Source organism: Tursiops truncatus, chromosome 10 (assembly GCF_011762595.2).
Source record: "Tursiops truncatus isolate mTurTru1 chromosome 10, mTurTru1.mat.Y, whole genome shotgun sequence".
Taxonomy (NCBI): domain Eukaryota; kingdom Metazoa; phylum Chordata; class Mammalia; order Artiodactyla; family Delphinidae; genus Tursiops; species Tursiops truncatus.
In genome coordinates this window covers 98049865-98068646 of record NC_047043.1, presented here as the reverse complement: position 1 = coordinate 98068646, position 18782 = coordinate 98049865, and the positions used below count along the sequence as shown (strand labels likewise).

General features: G+C 40.3%; 1 protein-coding gene across 2 annotated transcripts in view; it reads left to right on the top strand.

The window, feature by feature from the left end:
- The window catches only part of RAF1 (Raf-1 proto-oncogene, serine/threonine kinase), a 72836-nt gene that overhangs the window by 45539 nt on the left and 8515 nt on the right, over positions 1 to 18782 (top strand). Inside the window, exons 3-10 of one of the 2 annotated variants that reach the window (XM_004322885.4) lie at positions 4660 to 4772; positions 7493 to 7595; positions 7888 to 8045; positions 9682 to 9780; positions 11383 to 11536; positions 14646 to 14673; positions 14781 to 14908; positions 15261 to 15378. In XM_004322885.4, the coding sequence (XP_004322933.2) occupies positions 4660 to 4772; positions 7493 to 7595; positions 7888 to 8045; positions 9682 to 9780; positions 11383 to 11536; positions 14646 to 14673; positions 14781 to 14908; positions 15261 to 15378 (901 nt within the window). The remainder of the gene's footprint in view (positions 1 to 4659; positions 4773 to 7492; positions 7596 to 7887; positions 8046 to 9681; positions 9781 to 11382; positions 11537 to 14645; positions 14674 to 14780; positions 14909 to 15260; positions 15379 to 18782) is intronic. The other variant, XM_019944575.3, reaches the window with a different exon arrangement.

The window sequence follows — 18782 nt, the reverse complement described above, 5'->3', positions numbered from 1 at the left end:
AGTGTGAGGTGAAAATAGTACATTCTTATGGGGATGTATTTCAAAGGGTTCTTTGAAAAATTCCCTTAGACATTTCTGGTGATTAAAAAATTGTTTTGTTCTGAATATTAAAGCAAACTGTTCATTTAAAAATTTTTCGGTATTACAGATATATTGAAGGAAATAAAATTACCTAGAAAAAATTATTTTGGTAAATTTCCTAGGACTTGTGGCAAAGCTGGAGGTAGCTTAAAAATCACAGCTCTTTTCCAAGGGCACTGAACTAGCCAGTTATTCCTGCATAGTTTCTGACACAAAATCTCAACTTTTCTAAGAAACTACTGCTCAAAAAATTTCTTACTATCCTGGGAGGGGGAAAAAAAACACCTGGTTGAAACTGAAAAGTGAAGTTGTGCTGATTTTGCTTGGCCTGGGACATTTGCGAAAACCTTCCTTCAAAACGTCCACACCTCCTCCTTTCCCACCCTCTGTTTTTTGTGTAAAAGCAGTGCATTTTGTTTATTCTGTGTACCTAGGCGAGGCAAGGTTCCAAGGTTGGCAAGTACAGTCCAGAGTTTTCTCAGCTTGTTTCTAACAGTTCAACTCTCTCCACTTTACTAAAACTTCCTTTATACTTTTGTGACCCTAAAGAGCCTTCCAGTTATAGTGTTGTACATTTAGGTACATTTTGAACTGAAGGCAAAGCTAGCTCAAAGGCATTTTAAAGTGTGAGTAAATTTATTTTTGTTCCCTTTCCTACAAATGAAAGTTTAATGGCTGGCAAAATAGTAATAATAATCCCCTAATCTTTCAACAGTAGTCTTTCATTTGCAAAGTGATTTTTACCCATTATTTCTCAATAATTTTCTTTCTTACCTTAAGTGGAGAGCCCAGGTGGGAAGTCTGAATGTGATGGGAAGCTGAAGATCATCTGGTGCTGCTTCTGGGCATTACTGCCACTATCTTCTCCAGCCCCATCTACCAGTTTGCCTGGAAGAGTAGGAAACTTAGTTTGGCGTAATAATTAAGTGTATGGGCCTTTAAGACAACAAGGCCCAAATTTAAATCCCTGTATTGCCTTTTATAAGCTGTATCATCTAAACAAATTACATAATATTTTTAGCCTCTGTTTCCTGACCTTTATGAAATGAGGCTCATGCTGACTACATGTTCATAAGTAAAATGGCAGTTATGATTATTTCTGACTGTTTTCTATATCTGTGTATCCTTTTTTTTTAATTTTTAAATTTTTATTTTTGGCTGTGTTGGTTCTTCGTTGCTGTGCATAGGCTTTCTCTAGTTGTGGCGAGTGGGGGCTTCTCGTTGCACAGCACGGGCTCTAGGCACGTGGGCTTCGGTAGTTGCAGCACACGGGCTCAGTAGTTGCGGCACATGGGTTCTAGAGCATGCGGGCTTCAGTAGTTATGGCGTGTGGGCTCAGTAGTTGTGGCTCGTGGGCTCTAGAGCGCAGGCTCAGTAGTTGTGGCACACGGGCTTAGTTGCTCCACGCATGTGGGATCTTCCTGGACCAGGGCTCGAACCCGTGTCCCCTGCATTGGCAGGTGGATTCTTAAACACTGCGTCACCAGGGAAGTCCGGCATTTGTGTGTACTTGACAGCCTTCATTTGAGCACAGCTGGTGGTTGGGGATGACTGATTTGGAAGCTTGACTTCTCTGACAGCTTTTGAGAAAGTTCTGTCAGAGAAAGTTAGTTTCTTCTGTTTCTTTGACCAGAGGTGGACTGTGTGTCTCTGGAAGAACCACCTTCTTTCACTAGGCACCCAGCTTCAGGGGAGCATTGAAGGAGGAAGGAGTCATTTGCTGGCCAGCATGGCCAGTCAGCTGTTTCTAATCATCCCCAGGTTGCTTCACTGCTGGAGCCCAGAATGACTATCATAATCACTTAGTGGGCTCCAGAGATTAGTCAGATTTAGCTGATTACAACCTGTGTCCATGGGGAGGTGTAGACAGAAGAGTGATAGAGAGGATCTACGTCTGATTTAAATAATTTTAGAATAATTAGTAGTTGCTTGTTTTTTGAATTTTTCTTGTCATTTGTTTTGTAAACATGTCTCTTTGACTAACTGCTGCTGTTAATTATTATTGGATGAGTGCTTGGATCATAGCTGAGGCCCATTAATTACCACTGGAATCATCCGAGAAGCAGTTTAAAATACAGATTCCTGAGCTTCATTCAAGATGACTGAATCAGATGGATGTGTTAGAGGGAGCAGGCCAGGAAAATATTTTCACAGGCTCCTCAGATGATTGTAATATCAGCCACATTTGGGAACCCCACTGGATTAGAAGATATTTGAAGAACTGTTTAGCTCTTGGAGCTGTGACTTTTAATGAAGATTAAATAGCACAGATATCACTTTACGGTTTTCAAAGTACTACTGCACAGTATTTGATACAGGTCATGATTCTATTAATGTGTGTGTTGATTTACTTTTCATTGTCCTTATTTTCGGTGTATTCATAGTTCAGATCATTCTCTCTCCCTTTACTTTGTTGTTTCGTGTCTGGAAGCTGGAAGTTAGTGGGATATTTCTAAGGGTATCACTGCTTCAAGAAACCTTTAAAATAAACTTGTGAAACACTGTAAATGCATATTTAAAAATATTTTAAACCTTTAAAATAAGTACACACATCACTCACCTCCGTCTGGGAAGGGGCTGGGTTGGCCACTGTCAGCTGTCACACTTTCACCCAGTGGAAGGACTCTACTTTGAGCAGTTTGCAAGCACTGCTAATCTACATTCTGCTCTCTCTACAGCCCATACTGTCTAGTTGCCTTACTTTTGATTAACTTTATTGGCTTTAAAAACAAAATGTATAGGGCTTTTATTGAAATGCTTAAGAGCTTCGGTGAAATTTTTATATAGTTGCCATTATTAGCACCCTGGCACTCACACTTTATGTTAGGCTTTTTTTTTTTTAAGATTTATTTATTTAGTTAGTTTATTTTTGGCTGCATCGGGTCTTAGTTGTGGCATGTGGGATCTTCACTGAGGCATGCAGGATCTTTTTATGTTTTTTATTTTTTAATTAATTATTTGTGGCTGCGTTGGGTCTTTGTTGCCGCATGCGGGCTTTCTCTAGTTGTGGCGAGCGGGGGCTACCCTTCGTCGCAGTGTGTGGGCTTCTCGTTACGGTGGCTTCTCTCGTTGTGGAGCACGGGCTCTAGGCACTCCGGCTCAGTAGTTGTGCCTCGTGGGCTTAGTTGCTCTGCGGCATGTGGGATCTTCCTGGACCAGGGATCGATCCTGTGTCCCCTGCATTGGCACGTGGATTCTTAACCACTGCACCACCAGGGAAGTCCTAAGGCATGCAGGATCTTTCGTTGCAGTGTGTGGGCTCTTCGTTGCGGCACGCAGGCTTGTCTCTCTAGTTGTGGGGTGCAGTGTTTTCTCTAGTTGTGGCGCACAGGCTCCAGGACGCGTGGCTTCCAGAGCCCGTGGGCTCTGTAGTTTGCAGCACGCAGGCTCTCTAGTTGAGGTGCATGAGCTCAGTAGTTGCGGTGCGCGGGCTTAGTTGCCCCGCGGCATGTGGGATCCTAGTTACCTGACCGGGGATCAAACCCACGTCCCCTGCATTGGAAGGCGGATTCTTTTCCACTGGACCACCAGGGAAGTCCCTCTGTTAGGCTTCTGAGTGCCTGCTGAGTTTTTGAGGATTGGGTACAGGGGGATGTGAAGGGGCGTATACTGCTAAGGCTGTCTGGAATGGGTGTGCAGATTTATTTAAACTAGCAGTGATGTTTGTCCTGACAGCAGGGCAGAGGCTTTATTTCCTCCACTTCCTGCTTGCCCTCCCTAGTGTGAAGTGCATGTGAGATGGAATTTTTGTTAGGAATATCAACCATTTTGTTTAAAATAGGTTGAAATACAAAGTTTTGATCAGAAGAACTCATGTTTGTTTATAGATTGGGTTGGCTTATTTTCCTTTCTGGTGGATATTTATGCTTGCATGAACATTTCATTGAGTCAAACAAATTAGAGATGTAGAAAGGGAAAGTTGATCATTTCTCTCTCCCAACCACTTTCTCTTAGGGGTAACAGCTGAGTATCTTTTCACACTCATATAACATATATAAACATATATAGGTTCCCCACCCTTTAAATAATCTTACTCTTTGTATTATTCTGAAAAATATTTTCCCCCGGTTAATATGAACACCCTCTGACGAGTCATTATAAGTAATATATTAGCAGCACCGTGTGACACATACAGATGTTCTGTACTTTATTCAAGCACTTACCTATTGCTGGACATTCTGGGTGCTTCCTCAGGAAGTGTGTGTGTTTGCCATTATTGTTGACCCTTGAACAACTAAGGGGGTTACGGGCGCCATCCCCGTGTGCACTTGAAAATCCGAGTGTAACTTACAGTCATCCCTTGGTATATGTGCTCTGTGTCTGCTGTTCCATATCCTCGGATTCAACAAACCACAAATCATGTAGTACTGTAGTATTTCCTATTGAAAAAATTCCACGTGTAAGCGGACCTGTGCAGTTGAGAGCCATGTTGTTGAAGGATCAACTGTACAAGCAATGCTGTCATAAAATCTTCTACATATACCCTTACAGACTGGTGGATTTATTTCTGTATTCACCTTTCCAAGGGATGTGCTTGTGCAGCCTTTGTTGGTTCTAAAGGTGATCCTTTGTTTGTAGGTCAATGTGCGGAATGGAATGAGCTTGCATGCCTGCCTTATGAAAGCTCTCAAGGTGAGGGGCCTGCAACCAGAGTGCTGTGCAGTTTTCAGATTTCTCCACGAACACAAGGGGTAAGAACTCAAAAGTCAGCCAGCTCTTCCTTCATACTAGTAAGGATTTCCTAGCTTCAAATAATAAGTGTTTCCATAAAAAAAAATTGTACTCGCTTCCTATAGAATAGTGAATATTTGAATACCCTTGTTTATAAAGAGACAATTCAGAAAAATAAGATACCAAGAACTTGAAAATTTTGCTTGAACATTGCATTGGAATATAAAGTACATGTTAGTTGTTGGGTAGTGTTTCCGTAGAAGGAAACAGTAATGTCAGATGGTATGTTTCTCGAGAGCAAGAATTTTGTGTTTGCTATAATGCAGTTAACAGCGTGGGTACTCAGAAAGTGTTTCATTATTATTTATAGTTAAAGAATACTGTCTTTAAGAGATTAACTTTTATAATTCACTCATTTTTATTCAGTTAATATTTACTGAATCCCAGCAGTTTGACAGATACAGGGCTAAAAGATGCAGGGGAATTTCTGCTTCAAGGAGGATCAGTGTAGTTCATCCTATTCCTAATGGTGGGAGCAAGATAGAGGCATCACCTCAAAGTCTAGGAGTAATACCCCGTAGCATCAGAGCCATCTGTGACTGTTACCTGTTACTGTTTCCCCCCAAATCTGGGATAACAACCTTAATTTTACGTTCTTCTTGCAAAGTGCTAGTTCTGTTATTGATCTTTAGCTTACATCTTTTATATTTCAAGGGGCTCCCTAGTTTGAGAGACTAGCCTAGGTAATGAGTACTCAAAATGTTGCCAGAATTTGGCTCCCTGTTCACTGATGCTGAATAAAAATACGGAGACAGAGATTTGGAAGATAAGAAATAGAGAAGCTTTTTATTTTCTTTGCCAGGCAAAGGGAAGACACAGCAGGCTAGCGCCTCAAGAACTGTGTCCCCCTGTCCTGGGGAATTACAGGGGGTGTTACAGGTGGAACTAGCAGTCCAGGGTAAGTGATAAGGGTGAAAGTGGTGAAGGTCTTGTATTCTTCTTGCAGTATTTTAAAACAGTCACCGTTGGCATCAGGCAGTCTGGTAATTGGGTCCATTTATCTCTGGGTTATCAGCCAGGTGACCTACTTTATGAATGTAAACATCTACAAGGGGTGATTTGCTACAAGAGAATGCAGCCAGAATAAATGCCAGGTGCAGGGAACAATTTATATGGAATCAGAGAGTAATTAGCTTTGTTTAGCTTTGTGAAGGACAAGTCTAGCTACAAGTGTTTGTTAGTAGTAACAGCTAAAGAATAACCAAGATTGCTTAACTCTTTCAGTCCTGTTTATGCTGTTTTCCCAGCCTGTTCATTGTTTATTTTCCTTGTTTATCAGAAAAGTTTCATTTCTATTTTTGCTGCAACAAAAAGGGTGAGCATAAATTCATCTGTTTATGTTATTCCTCTCAGCTTAGGGGCTTTTTGCTGAAGTGCAAAATCTTTGAAGCAGATGCCAGTTTTATGTGGGTACAGTCCCAAGTTGGTCCCCAAGCCAGTGCCTGGCGCTCCCTAAAGACTAGAGAGACTCTGAGACAGTGAGGGGCTTGAGCCACTCTTGTCCACGCTGTATTTGTTTGAAGCTACCCTAGGTTCTCTTTTGGATGGATGGCACCTCAAGACTGATCAGGAAACAGGACTGACCCTCTCCCTCTTCATTAGGGCAAAACAGGACTTTGGAGTAATGTTGTGTTTCCCACAGCTTGTATAGGGAAGTATATTAAGGGATGGATTATTTCCTGCCATATAATGAGAAAGATGGCTCTAATAGGCTTCTCGAAGGTGAAGGGAGAGGTTAGAATGGTGCTGTATATGTGGTGTTCTCTCCCTACCTGAGAATATTCTTCCTTCAGGAAATGGGCCAGATAAACTAGATAAGACATGAGGAAGGAACTGGGAATTAATTTTTACTTAAATGTACCTATTTTTCTGTCTTGTTTAGGCACAGTAAGAGTGGTTTCAGAGTAAATTTTAAGACAGTTGAGTCTTTCATCAATTTATATGTATAGACTCTGCAGACAGTTCTACAGATTTGAGCCCAATCTTCATAGAAAAGTGCATTTGATTTGTGATTCCTTTCTATTTATGTATTTTCTAGATTGAAGTAGGCTAGTGATTAAATTTTGCTACTGTAGCAATATTTGTAACCCATTTTGTAGGATTTTAGGATTTTTATAGGATTTTAATGTTACAAAGTCAAGTTTATTGCATATTTCCTTTATCATGAGATTGTTTTATTTCATTGTTTAAAAAAAACTTTATTCTAATAGTACAAGCTTTGGAGTCTGACTGACCTGGATTCCAGATAGGCCCTTATACTCTGTGTGTGGCCTTGAGCAAGTTACCTTCTTAGAGCCCCATTTCTCTCATTTCTAAGATGGGGATAATAATGTCCACTTCATAGGTTTTTTGTTTTTTCATATTTATTTGGGTGTACTGGGTCTTAGTTGTGGCAGGCGGGCTCCTTAGTTGCAGCATGCATGTGGGATCTAGTTCCCTGAGCAGGGATCAAACCCAGGCCCCCTGCATTGGGAGCACGGAGTCTTATCCATTGCGCCACCAGGGAAGTCCTTATAGGTTTGTTGTATGAATTAAATGTCAGTGTTGTATGGGATTTAAGTTAAGTTTTATGTTTATGTAGCATGAGCTAAATGGTAGCTGTTGTTATTACTGGTATTCAACTCTTGCACCTAATTTAAGTATTTCCCTTTCATATTATGTTTTTTAAAATCCTCTTTAGTAAAAAAACACGTTTAGATTGGAATACTGATGCTGCCTCGTTGATTGGAGAGGAACTTCAAGTAGATTTCCTGGATCATGTTCCACTCACAACACACAACTTTGTAAGTTGCAGATCTCTTCTCTCTTTGTGGTATGCTGGGTGCTTTGGCTGGCACAATAGGAATTTCTCAGAGATAATAAGTATATATGTTGTTGGATTGTTTAAAGCTGTGCCATTGTTTACAGTAAAGGAATTTAGGTGTCATTAGATCACAGATGTACTTTAATTTCTGTGTATGAATTTTACAAATGTTGGAAGTGTGATTCTCCATTCTAATAAAACCTCTTGGGGGTCAAGAAGGAAATTATTTTGTTTTTTATTCAGTATAATTTACACCTGTGTTCTTGTTCCAGGCTCGGAAGACCTTCCTGAAACTTGCCTTCTGTGACATCTGTCAGAAGTTCCTGCTAAATGGGTTTAGATGTCAGACTTGTGGCTACAAGTTTCACGAGCATTGTAGCACCAAAGTACCTACTATGTGTGTGGACTGGAGTAATATCAGACAGCTCTTGTAAGGCATTGTTCTTTTTTCAAAGAATATAAGGGGGCAGGGAGATATAAACCCCTTTTGAGGATGCATACTGTATATTTGACTGACAAGTCTGGGTTTTAGACTTATTAAATGAATTATCATGATCTAGAAACGATCTACTTTAGAAACATGACAGTTCTGAAACTAGCAAGTTTTTTTTTTTTTTAACTAGCAAGTTTTAAGGTGGTATATAACACTCTGAAACGAGCTGGTAGGAGTATTACCTGTCAAACAGAGATTGATATACTGTGCTTCAGTAAGGTAAAGAGCAGAGGGATATGAACCGCCCCCCCCACCCCAGATTGTTTTTACTAGGTTGCTAGTAGACAGTACTCTGTCTACTCTTAAATAACACTGAACAGACCTCTGACATCGAGAAGGAGCAGAAAGTGTGGTTGGTGCTGTTTTCTTCACCTCAAACTAGGGAAAACATTAGTCTTAAAATGATATTACAGTAAACCTTAAAAAAACACATGTATCCCTCAGGAGACAAACCAGTTACTAAAATATATTCCATATAGACAAACTGGTTTTTTTTAAAGGTTTAAATTAAAAGTTACATATTCCAAAGAACCTCTTAAAAACTATTAACAGGGATATGAAAAGTCAAAGGTGAACTTTTATCCTATTTTGAAGGTACCAGAAAAACTAAGGGAATGTTATCATTAAACTACCATGGGAACATCTTTTTTGCTTACGTGGTAGTCATGTGTTGCTTTTGCAAAGAGAGCTTGGGTAGCATAAACAGCACAAACTTTGGAGTCCAGCAGACATTGGTCAAAATCTCAATGTTGTCATTAACTATCTGTAATCCCCTCTGAGCCTCAGCTCACTCATCTGAAAAACGGGGGTATTACCATGGTTGCAGTGTTCTTTTTTTTTTTTTTTTTTTTTTTTTGCGGTACGCGGGCCTCTCACTGTTGTAGACTTCCGTTGCGGAGCACAGGCTCCGGACGCGCAGGCTCAGCGGCCATGGCTCACGGGCCCAGCTGCTCCGTGGCATGTGGGATCCTCCCGGACCGGGGCATGAACCCACGTCCCCTGCATCGGCAGGCGGACTCTCAACCACTGCGCCACCAGGGAAGCCCTGCAGTGTTCTTTTGAGGCTTAACTGAGATAACATGTGAACTTACCGGGCACCAAGTGCTCATCTCATGGAGGGAAGATGCCCAGTTAATGTTAATATCACTTTTCCTCTTATTTATGACTTTTGATGCTGAAGGTGATCTATCCTTCATATTTCTGTCTTTTCATTTGTGCGTTTCCAAGACAGAATGTTTCTGAAAAGCTCTACGTGATATAGGTTATGAATTGCCCTACTCTAGCTTAAAAGAACACATTATTTTGATATGGCTGGACATTTGGCCAGTATTCCCTAGAAATGCACACTAGAGACTCTGTGCTCATTGGCCGGTCAAGATTGTTCACATTCTGTAGTCGTTCAAACCCAGTCACTTAGGTACCCCCTTACCCTGGCGGGTAGCCTGAAATGGTCCAGTAAAATGTGACTAGGAAAAGTTGAGTTTGAGTAGCTGTGAGTTTGCAAGGCCAGGCAGACTGACTGTAAAATTACTACTGCAAGTCTATAAACCAGTCTTCCTCTGATTTCATTTAGGCTGTTCCCAAATTACACTGTTGGTGATAGTGGGGTCCCAGTACTGCCTTCTTTGACAATGCGTCGGATGCGAGAGTCTGTCTCCCGGATGCCTGTTAGGTATTTTTTTTTACCTACTGCTTTTCTTTTGGAAAGTTTTATTGGGGCAGGTGGGATTGAAAGCATGAATACAAGAGTTCCCTTGCGTTCCCTCCTTTCTCTGTGTAAACCCTTTGCTGCTTCTGTGGAACTCAGCATTGGCGTTAGAGCAAAACAGAACTTTTTCTCTGTGGTCCTCTAGTTCTTAAACTCTGGAAAGTGACTCTGACTACATTTTATTCTGTTATCCTAGCATGTCCCTTGTATCTCATTACATTTTAAAGAGTTTGAGATTTTGCCTTCCTCAGTATGCAATGAGCCTCAGGGAAAGCATCCCAAAACGATATACAATGGTTCGGTAAGAATAAAACCCTCAACTTTGAAGTGCTTATTATGGCCTTGCATTGCTAAAACCATGGTATTGGATTGGCCAAAAAGTTCGTTCGAGGTTTTCCATAACATCTTATGGCAAAACCTGAACGAACTTTTTGGCCAACCCAACATTGAATAAACTGCTATCTTGAAAAGAATCTAATTAGATTTTTAATATAAATATCTGTTTTAATGTGCCTGTGAGTTTGCACATAATTTGTCTTTACTCTGTTTTCCAGCTTTAAAATCAGAGTTTTGTTGAGTGCACATGCCTTACTGTTACACATGAATTTGGAACCTAAAATAAATCTACATCTTTGTCCAAAATATCTGACTTTAATTTATATATAATCATATAATATTTACTAGCCTTTGTAAGACTCATGGAAATTGTTAAAGACAGTATATCTCAGAACAAGGAATTTGTACCGAAGTGATATCTGGATATATTTGTATATGACTTTTATTTTTCTTGATAATTTGAAAAGCAAACCTGACCGAAAAACTGTACTTGCTTCTGAAGATTTAGGTAGAAGAAACCAGGCCTCTGAAGGCATTAATGTTGAATTGCCTGGAAAGGCAATTGGGATAGAGCAATTTCTCTTAGAAAAAAAGTCTTTTATCTCTTGAATCTATGCATGGTGCTACTTGAATCTAAACAAAACTCCCGAGTAATCTTTGGAGCAGATAATGAAAATGTTATACTTAATGCGTGTTCCCAGTTTGGTTGGTGGGAGAGTGGCGTTGGGTAAAAGAGGCCAGTGATAAATTTCACGGTTAGGTATTGAAACCTAAAAACTGAATTCACATTAATTGATTTTGTGAGCTGTTTACGGGGGGAGAGTGCACAGTGGATAAAATGCTGGCCTGTTCGCAGACATGCTTGGCAGATCTAACCGTCTATTAAAAAATCTTCCTTAAAGTTTTCTAATTTAGTCTCTAAATTAACCTGGGCAAGTTCCATTTAGCTTTAGTAGGGGGTAGTATTGGTTGACAAATGCTAATCTGTTCTTTCCCAGAGATGGTCTAAAAATTCGGAGTATCCTGTAGAGGTGATTTATTAAATAGAAGAAAACTTATAACGTATCATTTCTTTTCACATGAATTCTGAGCACATATATTATTTACTTTTTAAAAATTTGCATGCAAAGGCATCTAAACAGAAGAAACAGAAAATAGGTAGTCGAAAGACTTTACCAATACAGAGGCCTGAGTGTCAACCATGGAATTTTCTTTCTCCTTTTCACCTAGTTCCCAGCACAGATACTCCACACCCCACGTTTTCACATTCAACACCCCCAGGCCCTCCTCTGAATGTTCCCTCTCCCAGTGGCAGAGGTCGACGTCCACACCTAATGTCCACATGGTCAGCACCACCTTGCCCGTGGACAGCAGGATGATTGAGGTAATAGGGTCCTTTGCGGGTGGTGAAGAGTGTCAGTTATTTGGGTGGGGTTGATGGTTGTGTCAAGAGAGTTTTGGGTTTCAGACCTGATAAGGAATGTTGCAGCACTTTGTCAGGTCTCTGGACTTTTTGAATTTCTTATTCACTGTATCTTGAGACTAGCTTAATTAATCTGGTTGGTATATCATTCAAATGGAGAACTGAAACTTCCTGAAGAAATGTTAACATTTGAACTGATTGTTTCCATGTTAGATTTGAATAGGATTTCAGTGAGCTAGTGAATAAGATACATAAAGAGTAGTTTCTTTTTCATGTGGCAAAGAAAATAATAGTGATAGAGGACTACAAACTCTCTGAAAGACTTTTAAGTGATTTTATTTAGAAATAAGAGGGTGGAGTCACAGGATTTTAATAAGCAGGTATTTAGGAAGATATAAATGCGCAAAGCTAGTGTTTTCAAACTGCTTTTTCTTTTCTTGGCTTTATTGTATGTTCTGTTTGGTTTGCTTTCTAGTTCATCTTTATTAACAACTGAATACACTTAAAATACTTCCTTTGTTCTTTATTCTTCTTATTTCTCATTGCTTTGGACTAGAATAACAGCCTGAATGCTTCTCCCAGGGCGTGGTCCAGACGATTTTGTTTGAGGGGAAGAGTAGGTATTCTTCTTCATGCCTTTGCTTTCTTGTAAAGTAGCAGGATTGCTAAGACTGTCAGACAGTAGCCTGTCAAAAATGAAACAATCACTAAATTTTATGTTTCTTGTCAGACTTGGTCTCATGTTTTCTTTTTTTGGCAATAGCATATTTGGGAATAAAAAAATAACTTTATGTGGTATTGTTGATAGGTGAAATCAGTTTCTCAAGTGAGATTTTGAGGCCAAGGGTATTAAAAAATTTTTTTAAAAATCATTTTCAACTAAAGACTAATGCTAGATTTGTTTAGTTGTTACTCAACAGCATCACTATTCTATTTATATTTTGTTTAGAAACAAAATATGTCAGTTTGGTTGGTATGCCCTGAAAATCCTTTGATAAGCTTTTATCAAAGACAGCTGTGCTCTATCTACATCATGAATTGTTCCTTGAAAAACCTCAGGGCCACCCACTACCTCAGGCACAGCTTACGTACCTCAGTCAGACCTCAGATCATTTTCGACATACTTGTCCTACCGATCAGATGTGGGAGGGGCTCAACAAAAGAGTTGGCTTTCGAATGTGGGGCCTAAACTTGTCATTTGGGGGCACTTTGGTTATCACAAGATTATTGTGAGGGGGTCATGTGTATGCAAGCTATGAGTTTTATTGTCTCTATTGTATTGTCACTAGCCCTGATAATAATACAGTAATATACCAGTTACTTTTCTTCTGATATGTGATTTAGTCCTGTATAAACACTGATACTTAGAGGGAACATGAAAAGTGAAAATTCTTGAAGTTTTATTATAGAATAACTAGCACATCTGTGGTGCTTAATCCTCTCTGTACTTTAGAAGCAGACCAAATTTTGATTCCTGTTTTTTAAAAATCACATATGATTCAGCATTTTAAAAGTACACTTCCTTGCTTTGTTTAAACCATCTTAGTTCTCTTTAATATTTAGATTTCGAGATGATGATAAATCAGTCCAACTGTAGAAATTAGCACAGAATTAAGTATGAGGTATGTAAGTGGATACAGGGAAGAAAATTATGACATTAAGAAAAAATCCTAGTGCATGGGAATGTACTTCTGGTCAGTAAAAATACATTGTGCCACGCTTTGACTAAAAACAAAGAATAGATTAGTTGAATAATAAAGCTACAGCTGCTAAATATTCTACTGAAATTCAAGTTATTTTGGACAAAGTTTTGTCTACCTGGCAGTCATCCTGTCATACTCAAAAGCATGCAGATTCCTAGGTTTCCCACCTTCCCTCCCAGACATACTTAAATCAGTCCTAGTGGGGTGGAGGGGCTTGGGAATCTGTATTCTTAAACACCTCTCCTGGTGATTCTGAAGACTGGCCAGGTTTGAGAACCCCAGAACCAGGCTTTATTGGTAAATTCTGAAGCTGTTTGGGTGGGGCTGCGAAAGTGGGGGAGGCGCAGCTTGGCCTGTGATTCTTCTTATCTCTTGTAAAGATGTCATAGAGTGTGAGCATTCTAGTAACAGTTGTGTGAAAAAAAGGATCCTGTCTTTACTGTGGTTACACAAAGAAAACAGAGTAAGACTTCCAAGAGAAATAATCCTCTTTGAGGATATGGGGACCAAGTGTTTTTCTATTATTGTTATTTATATACTCCAAGGGAGGATTTATAAAAATGAGGATTTAGGTCTCATGGAGAGCCCTGTGATTTAAACTGTTCCAACTAAACAGTTTAATAAATTCTAAAGGTAGCCTTTGACCTCTCACCTGAGTAGAATGTAACTAGTTTCAGAGCTTACCCATAAGATCTGAGGAGCATTTTGTGATGAATGAGCTCATGGCTGAGATCTGTGGGTGGTGATTTTTAGTTCTGTTTCTGCCACCTACTGGTTGTGTGACACTCGCCATGTTCCTTTATCTGTTCACGTGTTTTCATATATGTAAAATGTAGGTTTTAGATTAGGGGATTTACGGTCCTTCCAGCTTTCTATGGTTTTAGGTTTGGATAAAATATGTAGTCGTGGTGCTTACCCATAGCAAATCCAACTCCTAGAGGAGTAACAGTGAACTTGCCACTGAACCCCTCATTAAAAATATTTTTTTATTATTTTTTTGAGCTTCAGTGGAGCAAGATCCCCAACCACTGGAAGGATCTCACCTTGATAGTAACTTTGCCAGCCTTCCTTTAAAGAGTATCAGTCTGCAGTGTGCATTGCTTTCTAGAGAGAAAAAAGAATGCTGCTTTATTGTATATGAGAAATTAGCATCAGTCCTCCTAATATTTGATGATAACGATCTTGGAGATATTGGCCACAGACATTTGATGAATTTAATCAAAGAAAAGTTAGAGTATGTAATTAGACCTTTGGTGTTTTAGAGATCTTATAATCCACTTTGCTCCTGTAAATCCTTCTCCCTTTCCCTCCCCCAGAGAACATCTTTTCTAGTGCAGAAATTGACCAGCTTTCCTTTTCTGTTTCAGGATGCAATTCGAAGTCACGGTGAATCAGGTACTTGTCTAAGTCATTTAGCAAATAGTCATGGACTTTTTCTCTTTATGCTGTGCACCTTCTGTTGGCTTACCCATGTGTGAATTCTGTTTGTCTTGTCTATTAAGCCTCACCTTCAGCCTTGTCCAGCAGTCCCAACAATCTGAGCCCAACAGGCTGGTCACAGCCCAAAACCCCTGTGCCGGCACAGAGAGAGCGGGCACCGGGATCCAGCACCCAGGAGAAAAACAAAATTGTGAGTATGGTTAACAGTACCTCTTGCATGTTAGGGTTCAATAAGAAAAGCTTAGTCAGAAATGAGAATGCCTTTAATTTTAGGGTTGGGGGGTTCTAATTAAATGAATACATTATAAATATCAATGCCATTTTTGGCGTGCTTACATTGGAAAACTTGCTGGTTTGTTGCAAGGCAGGGCACAACTAAAACGGTATTTTCTCAAAAGACAAAAACTGGAATTATAGTTAATATGTCTTATCTTTAAAAGATATGGGAATGGATGGAGTTGGGTTGATCTTTTCTTTGACACCCTCGTTAAACAGACTTTTAACAGTCCATGGAGTATAACAGTGATCTCTGCTTGTTTTAGAGGCCTCGTGGACAGAGAGATTCAAGCTATTACTGGGAAATAGAAGCCAGTGAAGTGATGCTCTCCACTCGGATTGGGTCAGGCTCCTTTGGGACTGTTTATAAGGGCAAGTGGCATGGTAAGTCTGGGACCCTTCCTTTACTACCAGGGTGAAGTCACGTTTCAGTCCAGAGAGGGCCAGGCAGGCTCACAGCAGCACTCTCCAAGGGTACTTGATTGCATCTGAAGATTGAACTTAATGGTATCTCAGTGACGTTTCATACTGTTCTGAGACTCAACAATGCTATAATTGGTATGAAAACGTTTTCAGGATAATGAGAAATTGGTGAAAAAGAGTTGAGCACCATAGTGAAATGTCACAGTCTCTTATAAACTGATTAAATACAGTGTGCGCCTGGGAGGAACATGCTTTGAAGCTCCTTAAATGTGTTTAAGAGTCTGTTGCTATTAGGAGGGGCATGGATTCTGGAAACTTAAAACTGGAAAGGACCTTAGAGATTTTACATGCCAGAAAACCAAGGTCCCCAAGAGGGGGGACTCACATACCCATGGTCAAACAGTTGTGCACAGGAAAGCCAGGAGCCTCCTAAAACCGATTTTCTTTGCTGTGCCCTGGGATTGGTTGTGGGAATCTCTATCAAACAGGAATGCACAGACTTAATTCTTGAATCTGTGGGGACTTGACATTCTTATTTTAATGGAAACACTTTGTCACTTGGAAGAAACTTTCTATTTTAAGGTCTGTAGCCAAAGCTTCTGTATTTTGTCAACATACTTAACATTTCTGTCAGGTTTTTAATGCCTCTGGCTTTAGGATGTCAGCCAGAAACTGTTTTCTGGAAAATGCTACATGTTCCCCAAAAGACATCTCTTCTAAATTCAGATTTTAATAAAGCAAACAACAACAACAAAACCCCACACAAAACCTAGGGTGCCTAGATGCCTGTGTTTCTACTTTGGATGCCACCGTATTCATCTTTATACATAAATGGACAAAGTTATGAGCATAAAATACATTAGAGCATTAAAATTCAAGTTGTTAAAAACTGAGAAACACTGTGGATTTTCCACTTATAACTAATCATCTGACAAATTTCTCGTTCTTTGCAGGAACTGGCAAAGGACTGAACGTTTGTAGATACATGTAGGGTGATTCCTTTTCTTTCAAAAATTGCGTCTAATATACTACTGGCCTGCCTCCTGGGTCACTGAGAAATTATGCTGTTGCAGAATATTTTCTACATAGATGTCATAAATGTCTTGGTGATCCCTTAGAAAAGAAAAACACAATTTTGTGAGATTGAGTGCTTGTATCTGAGACAAGAAGGCTGTAAGTAATTGCAGGAAGTGGAGCAGAAAACACTGCTTTTAATGCTTCCATTAGGAGCATTTTATCATTTTTATCCGTTTCTAAGCCTCAGCTAAAAGCCAATACATGCAGTTTAAGTTGCGCCCAAATTTAAGCTTCCTCTGATTGAGCACTTTTATTTGGGGGTTCGTAGTTTTTCAGAGCATTAGATTTGCACAGTACTGCCTTGAGCTTCCGTTTTGTCTCAATCTCGAACTTTTAAACGATGGTAAGGAGATGTATCTGCTATAGTGTTCCTTCCATAAAGACAACTGGCAGGATGTAGCTAACATCTAATGCTTTAGGATTCTACTTCTTCTAATTTAAGAGTGTCAAAAGTCAGAGGAGCGAGGAGCAGTGGACTTTTAGCCCCTCAGAAAGCAAGCCGTGGTCTGTGAATGAAGAGGAAAATGAGAGGGTCAAGGAAAGCGTAATTTCTAGATTGAGTATTTTGTGCTATATTTGCTTCCATTTTTTTCCCCCGTTGCTTTTCTGATTCCTATATATAATAGAACGTTTTATTCAATTTATTAAAAATTACAGCTGTTTTGGTGTCGTCCCCCCCCCCCCCCACACCGATTCTGCCTGTCGGCTGTGAACAGAAAAGGTCTTAAGGCAGCCAAAGTGGAGGCCTCAGATCCGTGAACTAATCAGCGCACTTACCTTATGTACGGAAGAGACCCTTTTGGGCCCAAGTGCAGAGTGTCCTTTGGGGCATGAATTTGGGGTCTGATTTGGCAGCCTCTGCTAATTACAAACAACACATTAAAAGAGATGAATATAGCAGTTGAAGCTGTCAGACTGTTAGCAGCGAGGTCACTTACAGCATGAGAAGAAGGCAGCAACCCCCTCAAGAGCAGATCCCCAAACCTGGGAACACTCTTGGGCCACAGTGTGAAGTCAGCAGCCTGGTATAACCATCTATGGGGATCCCCAGCCCAGCCTAAGGCTGAGGTTTGTCATTTTGACTGAGTCAATAAGTAGTGGAGGAATGGTGTTCATTCTATTTCCGTTCTAGAAAGCAGGGGTGTGTATAATAAGTTTTAGACAATCTCAGATGATTAAAGCAGGGAAATTAATTGGTGTTTAAAAAGGTAAAAACAGGGCTTCCCTGGGGGGCAGTGGTTGAGAGTCCGCCTGCCGATGCAGGGGACACGGGTTTGTGCCCCGGTCCGGAAAGATCCCACATGCCGCGGAGCGGCTGGGACCGTGAGCCATGGCCACTGAGCCTGCGCATCCGGAGCCTGTGCTCCGCAACGGGAGAGGCCACAACAGTGAGAGGCCCGCGTACCGCAAAAAAAAAAAAAAAAAAAAAAGGGTAAAAACATTTGAAATTCACCAGTGATAATAGCTCTTCCTTCTTCAATGGTAGATGAATAATATTAATATCTTATTAAAAACATGATACCCAATAGCCATGTATCTTAACTTGTTTGTACTACATTTGCCTCTGACTTTACTATGAAGGGAAAGTAAGAAGTTCTGGTTTGACAAATAATGAGTACTTCCTGTAGTTATTAAGCAGTGTTGCTGAATGCCTATTGCGCGGAATGCTGGAGAGGTGGACTTAGTCATGATGTGCTTGGTGCCGAGGACTGCTGAGCAACTAAGTCCCTGGTATTCCCTGCTAGAGGCTGTGGCCACTTCCAACTCCAGAGCTTCAAACAGACAGCTTTTCAATTCATAACTTGCCTTGCTGACAGTTGCATCTTAGAATTCACTCATTTCTTCAGCCAGTGTTTCCTGAGCATTCTTCTAATACCGAGCATTTTTCTAGGGGCTAGGAATGAAGCCCTGAGCAAAACAGATAAAAATTCTTTCTCTTACGGAGTTGATATTCTGGTGGGCATAATAACCAAGAAAAGCAAAGGAGATAGTGTGTCCTAAGTGCTAAGGAGAAAAATGGAGGAAAGCAGGTATAGAGTGGCAGGCCTGGTTCATAGTTTTTAGTAGATTGGTTAGGGAGGAGTCTGCTGAGGAAGTGGCATTTGGGAAGCAGCAACAGCAGATGCAAAATGGGCCACTCACCTGGCCTGTCCGAGGAACTCAAGGAGGTCTGAATGGCTTTAGTAGAATGAGAGAGGGAGAGGCTAATAGCAGTGAGGTCTGGGGTGTGGGTTATAAGGTACCATAAAGACTTTGGATATCATTTGGGTGAAATGGGGGTCTCAGAT